We start from the raw sequence: 14650 nt of genomic DNA on the forward strand, positions 1-14650 counted from the left end.
AATCATCTTCTAAACCATTGTCTCAAGGTGATTTGCGCATAAGATAATTAAAAACAGCTAAAAACACAAAAACAGCAAATATGTTTAAAATAAGACACTCCCTGCAAAGACCCATTTATTTGCTGGGAAAGCCTCTCAGAACAAAAATGTCTTCAACTGTTTCTGCAAAGTGCAGATAGTGAGTTTCTGTCATATCTCGACAGGAATGCTATTCCCCAGAACGGGGTGAGCCACACTAAAAACCCTGCTCTTTCACATTACTGTGGAAAGGGCTTCTGAAATCTTTGGAACTTACAGGAGAAAGTCTCCCACAGACTGCAGCAATCTATTGGGCGTGGAAGGGGTAAGGCAGTCTCTCAAGCAACCTGGTCCCAAGCTGTATAAGGACTTCTATGTTAGCATCAACACACTGAACTTTGTCCAGTAGCAGATTGGCAGCCAATGCAACTCCTGCAAGCAAAGTGATATACACTGGCGGTACTTTGCCCCCACAAACAACCTAGCTGCCACATTCTACATCAGCTGCAGCCTCTGGACCAACCCCAAGGCTATCCCCACACAGAGTGCATTGCAGTAACCCAGCTGTGAAGCTGCCAATGCATGATCAATTGTGCTCAAGCTATCGTGATCCAGAAATCGTATTCTTGGACTACAGCTCTCAAGATCCCAATGGAAGTTGTTGTGCAAGAGCATTTGGAGGGTGCCATGATGGCTAGAATGTGCCAGAACCCTGGGAACTGGTTGTACATAATTTAAAGAAGAGAACTTAGGTGGGAATGCTAGTACTGTACAACTTCATGGATGGAATTGAACGCATGTGGGAGTTGGGGGGAGGCTTATGGATTTGTTTTGTTCTTGTTTTTATTATGCATTTTGTGTTTCTATTTTGCATTTTTATGCTGTAAATCGCCCCGAGATCTTTGGATGAAGGGCGGTATAATTAATTGATTGATTGATTGATTAAATCCCTACATTTCAATAGCCACAAGGCTGTTTTCAGAGAAGGTGAGCTCTCCTTTCTCAACTTAGATGCCCCCTTTGTCTCGAAACTTTGACAAGCTGCTGAAGAGTTGCTTGGAAAGTCAAAAGCTGAAATGCCAATGGGATGAATGAAAATAACATCTACGGATCTCTGCCTGCCGCTATCTCTTTTGTTCCACCGTGGTTGAGATAAGACCAAGTAGAATGACAGATTTTTATCAACGGGGAGAGACTAGACTCATTTATTAAGAGGAGCAGATACCATCTGGAGACAAGAATGCTTGAAGACAGTACAAACAGATGGGATGGGGGGAAAGAAAACCAAGGCGAAGAAACAACCTGGCCAGATCAGAAGCAGTGCAAGGTGCAAATATTCTCTTGGGAGAGTAAATGTTCAGAGGGGCATTTCCCCATTAAATTTAAAGTCTTTCTTTGAAAAAAGCTCAGTCTCTATCCATCTAGATGGCAGTCTTATCACATGATTTTAAATGGGGAGAAAGGCTAAAGACAGAGTATCCATTCTATAGAGGTTTGGCACCAATATTAATATTTTTATATAAATGCTAATTATTCAAGCAGGACAATATTAGCCTCACATGAGAACTGATACAGAGTTTGTGCCTGGAATGAGCTCTGAAGTCCAAGCTCTGGTGCATATGACACTACAGTCTGTTTGTTTAGAAGACTTACAGCCTGCCACGTGGGTTCTTTTGCACTATGCAAAAACTTTAATATTTCCCCAGAAGGGCAGATGATGACCCTGGAGCCAGAACAATTTTTCAGCAGGAACTCAGGGGAATTCAGCTCCAGCACTTCTCAGATGGGTGCCATTGCCGGCACCTCTTTTTCTAGAAAATAGCACTGCTAGGAGCCATAGCAAAAGAAGAGAACAACAGAACTAAGACTACCAAGTTACCTCTACAGAGTAGTCAGCAAGGAGAGGGATATGGAACAGCCTTGCCAAGGAAGCTCGCTTGGCACCATTCTATTGTCCTTTCATCCCAAGGCGAAGACACCTCTGTTCAGCCAAGTTTTCTTTTTTTAAAAAAAACACTTGTGCAGTCTACTTCTCAGTTTTCAAACCTGTGGCTTTAATCTGTGTGCTCTGTTTTCGTAGCATTTATTTAATTTGGAAGTTATGCTAATGTATGTTTTGGTTAGCTTCCCTGTATTGGGAAAGTTTTTATGTTTGATGTTTTATTATGTTTTTATATGTTCTGGAAGCTGCCCAGCATGGCTAGGGAAACCCAGTCAGACAGGGAATAATAATAATAATAATAATAATAATAATAATAATAATAATAATAATAATAATAATAATGTAAGCCATACAAATAACTGTGTTATGGGACAGCTTACAAATCAATCAATTAATCAACTTTTAAAACACTTTCACCCATTATCTTCTCTGATGTTCAGGATCTGGACACCACACATGGGCGGTAAAAGGTAAAGGTAAAGGGACCCCTGACCATTAGGTCCAGTTGTGGCCGACTCTGGGGTCGTGGCGCTCATCCCACTTTATTGGCCAAGGGAGCCAGCGTACAGCTTCTGGGTCATGTGGCCAGCATGACTAAGCCCCTTCTGGCAAACCAGAGCAACGCACGGAAACGCCGTTTACCTTCCCGCCGGAGTGGTACCTATTTATCTACTTGCACTTTGACATGCTTTCGAACTGCTAGGTTGGCAGGAGCTGGGACCAAGCAACGGGAGGTCACTCTGTTGCGGGGATTTGAACCTCCGACCTTCTGATTGGCAAGTCCTAGGCTCTGTGGTTTAACCCACAGTGCCACCCACGCCAATACCGCCAATTCCTCATTTTGTTCCTCAGCCCAGCAATGGGCTCTTCCACTGCCCACACTCACCAAAATGCATCACTGCTTGTACCAAGTTCAGGAGTTGCTCCATGCTGGAGATGGAGTCACTGTACTTGCCCAGAAAAAAAAATCCACTCCTCCATCTTTTCCTTCCCACTCTCTTCCCAAAAGAAGCTTTCTTGTTTCTTAGCTATCACTCTCAGCTAGCAAGAGACATGATGCACATACCTGACTGTGTTTGGCACATGGCAAGGACACCGCTTGTTGCATTTCAGCCCATAGTATCCCTCAGGGCACATCCGCTCCTGGCAATGGATCCCTTTGAAGCCTGGGTCGCACAGGCAGGCCCCATTGATGTGGTAGCACTTGGCTCGATTCTCGCAGTTGCATTTCTGCATGCACTGAAAGCCGAACGTCCCAACAGGGCACTCCTCCTGGCATCTGCAAAGGAGAAGAAGCAGTGGCAGGGAGAGGCTCAATGTAAACTGGAGACGTGGGAGAGCTTCTAGCAAACCAGTCAAGTTTAAACAGCACCAGGCCCAAAAAAAATCTGTAGCCCAGTGGCACTTTGCAAAATGTCCCAGCATCTCCATCTAGGACCAGCAATGAGCCCTGCCTGAAACTCTGGAGAGCCAACACCGGTCAAGGTGTGCAGTTTTGAGTTAGATGGGCCAATGATACAAGGCACCTTAAGAAAGCTTGCTGTTCCTTGCTGGCCTGTTGCTCTGGATCCAGTCTGTTCCTTGTCAACATCCCCACCTGCACAGAACTAGAACATGAGCTTTGGCTTGCTGGATCAGGCAAGAAGGTCTTGCTATATTTTTGGTAGCCGTCAAGCTAGCTTGATGCACCAACCTGATGCACCCGGAAGCTCGTAAGAAAGGCATAAAAATGGCTGAAGGAAAACCTGACATGTGAAAAAAATGAAGAGCCCTGCTGGATCAGACCAAAGGTATATCAAACCAGTGTCCTGTCCTCACTGTGGCCAATCGGATGCCCATTGTCCTATGCCAATGAGATGCCCATGGGAAGCCCACAAGAAGGTGCTGAGTGTAACAGCAGACAGCACTCTCCCCACTTGCGATTCCCAGCAACTGGCTTTTGGTGGTCTAGGGCTTGCCGATCAGAAGGTCGGCGGTTTGAATCCCCATGACGGGGTGAGCTCCCGATGCTCGGTCCCTGCTCCTGCCAACCTAGCAATTCAAAAGCACGTCAAAGTGCAAGTACCACTCCAGCGGGAAGGTAAATGGTGTTTCCGTGCACTGCTCTGGTTCACCAGAAGTGGCTTTGTCATGCTGGCCACATGACCTGGAAGCTGTACACCGGCTCCCTCGCCCAACCCCAGAGTCGTCTGCGACTGGACCTAATGGTCAGGGGCCCCTTTAGTTTTAGCTTTACCAGGGGAGGCAGAACATAGCCACCATAGCTAGTAGCTCCTGCATCATCCTGCCCATGCCCTAAAGTCATATGCCAATGCTCTCCTCTGAGAGCTCCCCTCTGTCCAAACTGAGGCTAGGAAAGCTGGAGGACTGTTATCTTTTCAAATTCCCATACAAAATGACCTATTCAGACAAATGTGCAGATTGGAACACAGCAACGTACTAGAGTTCACACTTCTTCAAATATTGCATTATGGGTCTTGGAATTTGAATTTTAAAAAATACACTTTTTAAATACGTATATTGAGAGGATGAAAAGAAAATAGCATAGATTAATGTAGAAATGGTCTGGTTGGCAGCCTGGAACATTGAATAGTGACATTACATGCCAAAGCATTTTTCTGCAGCCCCCCTCTCCCCCGATTTTGCCACTAATAACCATGATCTAGATAAAAGGCAGCACAAATTTACTGGTTCCTCCAGCAGTAAAGCCAGGCTCCTACTCGAGAAGCTGCAACATAGTGCCACGCAAGGAATCGGTGCCTAAGCCACCTCCTGAGTTCTGAAACTTGCCCTACCCTGCAAGAAGCTCACATCTTCATCTGAAATGATCTGCCATGAAGGACCACTACGTCGTATTATTAATAAAGTCTTATCGCATGGGCAGCAGGGACTGGAAATTGCCCAATCAGCATTCATTTAATCCTGCCATTGATTAAAATGTTTACTGTAACCTCCACGCAGAGAGGAGATTGTTAAATGCCTTTTGTGGGTCATTTCGCAGACGGCACCAGAGAGAGTTAAAATATGATGATCAGGGAGAAAGGATTTAAACAAGCAATGCTTGCCTGGGAAAGCAGGAGGGGAATGGCAATGAAATTGGGTGATGCAAGAGGAAAAGTGCTATTGCAGCTGCTGGCTCCACTGAATATGTTTCCCCCCCTGAAACAAACAACATGTCCCATTGCTGTATATTCTTACATCAGATTTTACAAGGCAATATTCTCAGGTATTTTCAGTGGAACAGCTATTGCAACACATCCGTAGTTAGGGACGTGCAAAACTGCCCATTTCAGATTCTCTTGATGCCTTATTTTTCCAGGCTTAAGTTCAGTTTGCCACATTTTAGCATCAGCTTGCTGAAAATTCACCAGCACTTTAGAGTGCCTTTCTCCTAATATTTACACTTTCATGCACACAGTTTTGAAAGTTCTCCTAATATAACATACTACTACTATGCCACATCAGCTGTCATCACTTCCACCACAGAATCCTGGGAGCTGTAGTTTCTTACACATGCTGAGAGTTGCTGGGGGACCCCCTTAAAAGGTAAAGGGCCCCCTGACCATTAGGTCCAGTCGTGGCCAACTCTGGGGTTGCGGCGCTCATCTCGCTTTATTGGCCGAGGGAGGTGGTGTACAGCTTCCGGGTCATGTGGCCAGCATGACTAAGCTGCTTCTGGTGAACCAGAGCAGTGCACGGAAATGCTGTTTACCTTCCCGCCGGAGTGGTACCTGTTTATCTACTTGCACTTTGACATGCTTTCGAACTGCTAGGTTGGCAGGAGCAGGGACTGAACAACGGGCGCGCACCCCGTCGCGGGGATTCGAACCACCAATCTTCTGATCGGCAAGCCCTTAGGCTCAGTGGTTTAACCCATACCGCCACCTGCATCCCGGAGACCCCCTTACCCAACATACAATCCACGGAGTTTCCTGAAAATGAGGATTGTTAAACCATGTTGAGAACTGTAACTCTGGGAGGGGAATGGAGGTCTCCTAACAACTCTCAGCATCCTTAACAAACTGCAGGGTTCTTCATGTGGGGAAGCCATGACTGTTTATAGTTTTATCATAGTGCTTTAAATGTATATTGTGGATGAGACCTGAAGTTAAGTTTGAAAGAAGCATTCTGCTGCTGAAAGGAACCGTTGGCTGAGGGTGCTTGATAGCAGTCTCTGGTTTGCAAATGTGCCCATGTGCCCCCAAAGCTTGGCAACCCCCTGGGTTACCATTTGATGCCGGTTGATTTGCATCCCTTCTGTTTACCACGGAGACTTTCCTTGCTGCAAAGTTTGCCGTGTGCTGCTTCAGCTAACGCTGAGGCAGGACGGAGCTTCCCTGCCTGCGTAGTCTAGAAAGCATATACAGCTTTATGACACTAAAGGCAGGCAAAGAACTATTTCCCCTGCCACACTGGTATTTAAAAGCACAGATGCCTGCTTTCCGTTTGCAGATCTTATTGGCAGGCCCGAAAGCATGGTGAGATGTCTGGAGAGCTTGCTTTCCAAGTGCAGCCTACAGATTTGAGCAGAAATGTAAAATACTCCGCAAGATGAATAGAGTAGTCAATACCGTACTATATCATCCTATATTTATAGATGAAACCAAGTGGGAAAGAGCATCTAGAAATGAAACATCGATGACCTAATCTATTTACATAATTAGCTACCCTCTTGCCCCCAACCCAACCGCTCTCCTAACTGTTTAACCAACTTATTTATCTGGAGATCAAGCAACCCCCTGCAAATGAATTTTATGCCACAAGAAACCAATAATGGCTCCTTTGGAATGTAAGGATCATCGCTGTAGGAATTAACTTGCTGCAGAAAATGTCATCACTTTGCAACGTATCAATCTAATGGGCCTGCAACACCATTAGCAGCCAGATGCATTGCTCAATTAAATTACTCAACAAGCGACTAGACCATCGTCATGTTTCTTGTTCTATTTTACATGGCTTCCTTCTTATCTGGGAAGAGCCGCATTATTATAAGTGCCATTGAAGTTTAATAAGTGTACAATTATTTGGGGTTGGGTTAATATATGTGCCAGCTGTAGAATTAATGGCTACAATTTCACAACGTATTAAACATTATGATGCCCTGTTAAACACGTTACATGCACAAAACAATATTTGTTTCTTCCACAACAAGGGTGGGGGAACTTTCTGACTTGGGGGGAAGGGAGTTGATATCTTTACCTGGTTGTGCCCCATGGGCAAACCTGGACAGGTGGTTTGCCCCACCCACCCACCTGTCAAAATCCCTTAAGCAGAGTTCCCAACTGGCCAACAGCCACTTTGGGAAGCACAGAACTTGGGGCTGGCAAAGTGCTTCTTTCTCTTCTCCTACCAGCTGATGGCATAAGTGTCATCTGCTGATTGACAGGTAGGCATGGTGTGTGTGTGTGTGTGTGTGAATGGCTTCGTGGGCCAGACTGGCTCTCCTGGAGGGCCAAGATTGGCTTGCAGGCTGAAAGTTCCCCAGGCCTGTTCTGAAGCAAGAGTGACGAATCTGTGGTCCTTCAGATATCCTGTGGGGGAAGGACAGCTCTCATATGCCCTAAGCACTGGCCATGGTGGCAGTGGAACCCAGATGGAGGGCCACACTTTCCCAACCCCCTGCACTAAGGATGTCACAAGAGGAGCTATATTGCGCTGCCAACCCGTTCTCTCGTCAGTGATAATAGTTTTGTCCAATGGAAAGAATCGAAATGGCACCCAAGAAACCGCAAGCATTTAAAAACCCGGGTGATCATGTTTCCATAAATATCATAATGGAGTACTCACGGGTAACAAAACAGGAAGGAAAATAAACTTGTTCACTGTAATTGGTGAGATTTGGGGGAATTGTCCTCCCTGCATAAAAGATTCTAATCTTGCAATTCCGCAGCTCAAATACAGTTTCTTGCTGGCTGCAAGACTTGGGAACTGATTTCCCATGCTGTATTTCTACCAGAACTGTGGCTTCCAATAATTGGGGTCCACAATGAAAGCATTTGCATTGGATGCTCAGCTCACGTAAATTTCAGTGCAGCAGGGAAGTTATCTGGCGCTATCAACTTGGCGTTTGTTGAGTTATTCAGAATGCACAGGCACGCTCCACGAACCAGAAAAAAGTGAGAAAGAAAAGGGAGCTATTCAGCTCCCACAGGCTTTTGTGACAGAGCTATTTATCGAAAATATTTATCGAAAAATACATGTTTTATTATCTCTTCTGCAGGACTGTATGCTGTAGGCTAATACAGATTACCTTTGAAGAGTATTAGAAAGGGGATCCGGAAGGGATTGTTGTAAAAGAGCACCCATTAACAGGAACATTTCCTTGATTTATTTAAAAGGTCACCCGCCCGTTATTTCACCCAGAATGGGGGATGGGGGAAAGGAATCTTATTGCAGCCCATCAAGCCCAGGGAGCAATAGGGACAGAAATGAAATTGGCTGGTTGGTCCCATTGTTCAAATTAATTGAGAATGGTTTAGTCGCAACTTTAGGAACAAAAAAAGGATTTATTTATTTTTTTTGGTCCTAAAAGTGAACCAGCAGCCCATCATGAGCTGAACCAGGATTGAAAGCTGCAATTACAATGGGCTTGGCTTCAGCACCCAGTTTTGGAAGACAGGGTGAACTCAGGGATGGAGAATTTTTTCCATTCCCTTCTGGACAACCTTCCAGTCCCACGTGCCGGTGGTGGGTGGAGCAATTGTTAGACCTTTGTACAGTTGGCTAGTTTCTACACATGCTTGACATGCCTCTCTCTGTGCTGCCATTCAGTCAAGGAGGAAACATTAATGGAGTTTAGAGACACATTCTAGCCAGGCACACACACTTGGGGTGCAAAGGAGAGCCAGCAAAAAGTTTGGCTTGGGAAGAGTTCCAGGGGCCAGACAAGAGTTATCCAAGGACAAATACAATCTTCAGTAGTTTGTAAAACCCCATCTCAAAGGAGAAGCAAACTTCTGAGCCCCTAAATTCTTCTCCCGAGAGGCAATGACTGCTCACCCAGTAAGAATCCCAGCTGAGTGGGGATTTGAATCCTGGTCTTTCACCTCCTAGGGACGCGGGTGGTGCTGTGGGTAAATGCCTCAGCGCCTAGGGCTTGCCGATCGAAAGGTCGGCGGTTCGAATCCCCGCAGCGGGGTGCGCTCCCGTTGCTCAGTCCCAGCGCCTGCCAACCTAGCAGTTCGAAAGCACCCTCGGGTGCAAGTAGATAAATAGGGACCGCTTTCTAGCGGGAAGGTAAACGGCGTTTCCGTGTGCAGCTCTGGCTCGCCAGAGCAGCGATGTCACGCTGGCCACGTGACCCGGAAGTGTCTCCGGACAGCGCTGGCCCCTGGCCTCTTGAGTGAGATGGGCGCACAACCCCAGAGTCTGGCAAGACTGGCCCGTACGGGCAGGGGTACCTTTACCTTTCACCTCCTAGACTGGCTGAAAGCTCCACACTGGCTGAAATCACCACAGAACACCTGGTCAGTCAATCCTTTACTAGGCTAACGAGTGACCATCTTTACATAAGTGGATCAGACCAGCCTGAAGACGTTAGCCTGCTCAGTGTAGAAAGTTGGGGGCGAAGTGGCTACACCCACTCCCACATCCTATGCCTATGTATCATTTTGAAAGCATGAATAGAGCTTATGTTTCTCTTAGGGGAAAAGATAAGAGTTTTGCCATTGCCCTTGATAATTACAGTGGTCCTATTGGGGACCTTCACTCATAGATCCATGAAAGGTTGATGTCAGTCTACAACGGCTGTCCCCAGCCTGGTACCCTTCAGATGTTGTGGGACTACAACTTCCATCAGCATCCCAGACAGGGATGATGGGAGTTGTAGTCCACTAATCACCCGGAAGACACAAAGTCAGGGATTGCTGGTCTACAGAAATATATCATTTGGGACTCTTAGGTGCTTTGAACAGTCTCCCATCTAGAAATGCTGGAGTGCGGTATGGGAAACAGAGAAATGCAGTACTTACTCTTGAGGGGATTAATTGGTATAAATGTGTTTCATTTGCATATCTTGTAAACATGGAGAGATCTCCCCGTTCAAGTTTATTGCTGCAAATATCTAAATTAAATTAAATTTAATCCATTATGTTTTATAAGGGACATTAAAAAAAAAGGAAAACCGCACCATCCTAGCTATAATAAAAATGGAGGAGCTTTGCCAAAAAAAATTATAGAAGTGATAAGATCTAGCTATAAAAAAAGAATGTGTCTCATTTCAGCAAAAGCAATGGGGTGCATGACTATTTATTTAATTAATTAAAAGCATTTCTAAACAGCTTACTATTTCAAAAAATCCCAATCTACAGTGTACACCATGTCTTCCTATATACATAAAAATGTAAGGCTGTCGTCTTAAAGTCCCCATTGGAGGATTTGTAGTGTCTCGTCAGAATCCTAGGAAGGGGAGGCTCTAGGGGTTAATGTGGGGGTGATATGGGTAGGGTGGTGAGTCGAGTGAAGAGGAGCACAGCCCCCCCCCAATATAAAAACAATGGGTAGTAGCTGACTAAATTCTACTCTGAGTAGCCCCATTGAAATTAAGGGTGATAAATTTATCATGTCCTTTAATATAAATAGGCCTACTCACATGAGTAGGACGAACATTGGGTACAACCCAAAACAGAAATATAAAGTCAGTTCTGGCACCTCTCAGGTGGGCACCATTGCGCCATAAGAGAATGAGAGAGGCATTCATGGCGAGTTCCAGCACCTCTTTTTCTAGAAAAAATAGCTCCCCACCTGCCACTTTTCCCCAGGATGACGAGGAGCAATTAATGAGTACTCTTTGGGTTCAGCCATTCAGCTACAAATCCACCTAACAGTTACCTGTTAATAAATAAATGAATAAATAAATATATGTGTCTGCTAAAAAGTAATCCTTGTTCAGTTCAGTGGGACTTACTCCCAGGTAAATGTACACAGGATCAAAGCCTTATCCTCCGAGGAAAAGGAGCTCTTTATTATCGGATTCCATTACTGACACTTTCAAAGGAAAATCTTCTCAATCCCCTTTTAAAATAGTTTTCTCGAAATAGCTTTAGTGTGAAGAATTATATTTGACACCTATTGGGCCAGATCTGATTCATGTGTTTGCAAGGACTTCAAGAGATATATGTAAATGTCTCCAGCTAGGACTTTTTACTTCTCTATGGGATCTGAAGCTCCTTCTGTCAAAATGAATAAGGCTTGAACAAGGCCCAGGAGCCTTTGTGCTCTTAACATCTGGGAGGATTTGCAGGTTTTCTTTTTGCATTGTTTTCTTATCAAGTTATGTATGGCGTCTGCTTAAAATGTGTGTGTGGTGTCAGGTTTAGTGGTTAGAGTGTCAGACTAGGACCTGGGAGACCAGGGTTCAAATCCTCACTCAGCCATGAAGCTTGCTGGGTGACCTTGGGCCACTCACTCTCTCTCAACCTAACCTACCTCACAGGATTGTTGTGAGGATAAAGTGGAGAGGTAGTGAAGGTGTGTATGCTACCCTGAGATCCTTGGAGGAAAGGTTGGAAACAAATGTAAAAGTTTAAAATAACTCAAATACTGCTAAATGTTTGCTTTCTCTTTTTATTAATTTAAATAGTGCATATATTAGACTTTTCGGAGCCGGGGGGAAGGGTTCGTACATCTTGCCAGGAGCAAAAGTAGGTGCAGCAATTACTGCCAATTTTACCTGTGAGCATAGGGATGCTGGTGGCGCTGTGGGTTAAACCACAGAGCCTAGGACTTGCCAATCAGAAGGTCGGCAATTCGAATCCCTGTGACAGGGTGAGCTCCCATTGCTCGGTCCCTGCTCCTGCCAACCTAGCAGTTCAAAAGCACGTCAAAGTGCAAGTAGATAAATAGGTACCGCTCTGGTGGGAAGGTAAACGCCGTTTCCGTGCGCTGCTCTGGTTCGCCAGAAGCGGCTTAGTCATGCTGGCCACATGACCCGGAAGCTGTACGCCGACTGCCTTGGCCAGTAAAGTGAGATGAGTGCCGCAACCCCAGAGTCAGTCACGACTGGATCGTATGGTCAGGGGTCCCTTTACCTTTACCTTACCTGTGAGCAGTAGGCTCACACTCACATACCTCACTGCATCCTCCATCCATCTACTTGCACTTTGACGTGCTTTTGAACTGCTAGGTTGGCAGGAGCAGGGACCGAGCAATGGGAGCTCACCCTGTCACAGGGATCCATCCATGTAAGCAAAAAGCATTAGCAGGATGCAAGGATACATTCCAGCCAGGCATAAAGGAAACTGCAAGCAGGGCCAAGGTGTGCTGTAACTTGGGAAGGAGCCCAAGGGCAAGACAGAAAGGCCTTGAGGGCCACATTTGCCATCACCCCGGACCTGAGGTTCACAATCTCTGACAATGGGACTTTGCTAATTGAAGTTTCATTGTGTTGAAAGAGATTTAACTGGCAATCCACACACAGGAGAATAAAGTTTTCCACCTGATACCTCCATACCTACCTGTCTCCCATATAGCCTGCAGTGCATAGGCAAACCCCTGTCACATGATCACATTGCCCTCCATTATGACATGGGCAATCCTGGCTGCAGTTAACCCCGTATGTTCCTGATGGACACGGCTGGGCACATACAAAGCCCTGGGTAGAAGGAGACAGAGAGGGAAAAAACAGTCATTTCAGGTTAGCATCATTTCAGGTTAACATGGAGAAAAGCAAACAAACAAACACATTGCATTTAGATGTGCATTAAAGGATGTGCTTTGCATTTCACGCCATCTAATAAAGTGCTTGCCCCTTTACCAGTATGTACATATATTAAATGCATATTTTAGGTTGGAAGTCATATGAGAATGTGGACTTTAGGATAAAATGTGTACGAAATGACCACGTTAGTGTGTTCATAAATGTCTGTTCTGCCAAGGAATACATATAAAGTAATGTGAATTTTAATGCAAAGTAATACAAAGTAATGTGCATTTTGAAAATTGCAGATTCATGCAGTAATGGTACGGAATGGACTTATGAATGAATGCAAGAGGACATGGAAACATACTGAGCCTTCCATTCATATGCCACACGATCCATCCAATTTTTACCAGTAGTTACTACTATTGAGAAGCTATGGGGTTCAATCCTGCTTGGAAACCTTGCCAAGCCATGTTTTCACTGCCACAATCCTTGGGTTAGGTTCCCCTTCTTCATTGGATGAGGCCAGGTGTTCTGAGTGGGAGAGGGAATCACCCTAGGTGTACACAACCACTCAGAAGGAACACTGATGCACACTGCCTTCCATCAGCCACAGCTGGTGACCCATTGACACCCCTATCTAGACAAAGATAACCTAACTTCTGTTGTCTATGCTCTGGTAACCTCTACTGCAACACATTATACGTGGGGCTGCCTCTGAAGATGGCTCAGAAACTTCAGCTAGTGCAAAATTAAGCGGCCAGGTTGCTCACCAGGGCAAGACAGTTTGAGCATATTACTCTGATTCTGGCTGTCCATTCATTTCCTGGTCCAATTCATAGTGCTAGTTTCACTTATAAAGCCTTAAATGGCTGAGGACTGCAATACCTCAAGAACTGCCTCTCCCCATATGAACCAACCAGGACCCTGCAATCATAATCTGAGGCCCTTTTTCATGTGCTTTCTCCATGAGAGATCCAGAGGGTGGCAACATGAGAACGGGCCTTTTCTGTGGTGATTCCCCATTTGTGGAATGCTTTCTCCCAGGAGGCTCATCTGGTGCCTCCATTATATACCTTTAGGCACAATGCATTGTGTATTCTCATTTTGTATTTTTACATTGTAAGATATGGACTTACGGATGAAGGTTGTATACAAATTGAATAATAATAATAATAGCAGGTGAATCTCAGTTCAATATTTGCAATAGGACAGTGTCTTCCACCACACCTTATGGTAAGGGGCCAGCATAGGGGTTCTAGGGCACATTGTGTGGCACATACAAAACTTTGTCCTCCCACAACTCACTGCCATTTCCCCTCTTGTAGTATCTGTCACCTGAGGCAGTTGCCTCACTTGGCTTAACAGTAGGACCGGCCCTGCCTCTCAGCCAAGCACCTTAAAGCATTTTAGGCGGGAGAGGGTGGTAGTTGAAGAGGAAACAATGAACAGTTCTCAGGGCAAATAAAAAACACAGCACATCTCAAAACGAGAATAGGAGCAGATTCATATTTGCCTTCTTCTGACAGTTTCTTCACTCACAGGCCAGGAAGATTTGGCAATACCAACAACACCAGAATGGAACACAGTGGATCTCACTAATTATGAAGAAGGACTCTGAAAGCCTATCCTAATCTGTATGATTGCTGGCTCTTCAGCTGTGGAAGGGATAGCTTGGCCTCAATTCAAGAGCATCCAGGCCCTGCCATAACCATTTGTGTCTCTAGGCTTGAGCAAGGAGTGATATTTTGAATCTCTCTCCAGGAAGGCAAGTTGCCCATTGATCATGATAATAAATGCCTTTTCTCATCATGGTTTCAAAGAGGAGAGGATTTCTATCAGCAAATGATGAGGAAGCAGTGCTCCGAGATGCATCCCCTCAAGAGAGGTGTGAATCTTCTGGCACAAACGTGCATTTAGGGAATACAAAATGCCCATCTCCGGAGGATCAAATGTCAGAGCAAAGTTGCAAGCAATTTTATGCATCTCATCAACACAGTTTGTTCCATCAGCAACTTTGCAAAGACTTCAGGCTTGTGCGTTCTTCAGCG

At 45.3% G+C, this 14650-nt stretch overlaps 1 protein-coding gene across 7 annotated transcripts in view; it reads right to left on the reverse strand.

Annotated features, from left to right (window-relative positions):
• The window catches only part of MEGF11 (multiple EGF like domains 11), a 333743-nt gene that overhangs the window by 104386 nt on the left and 214707 nt on the right, over positions 1-14650 (reverse strand). For all 7 annotated transcript variants that reach the window (XM_083713081.1, XM_083713079.1, XM_083713078.1 and 4 more), the window contains 2 exons: positions 12415-12551; positions 3027-3239 (listed from right to left, as the gene is read on the reverse strand). In XM_083713081.1, coding sequence (XP_083569207.1) covers positions 3027-3239; positions 12415-12551 — 350 coding nt within the window. The remainder of the gene's footprint in view (positions 1-3026; positions 3240-12414; positions 12552-14650) is intronic.

Source organism: Podarcis gaigeae (assembly GCF_964106915.1).
Source record: "Podarcis gaigeae genome assembly, chromosome: 14".
Taxonomy (NCBI): Eukaryota; Metazoa; Chordata; class Lepidosauria; order Squamata; family Lacertidae; genus Podarcis; species Podarcis gaigeae.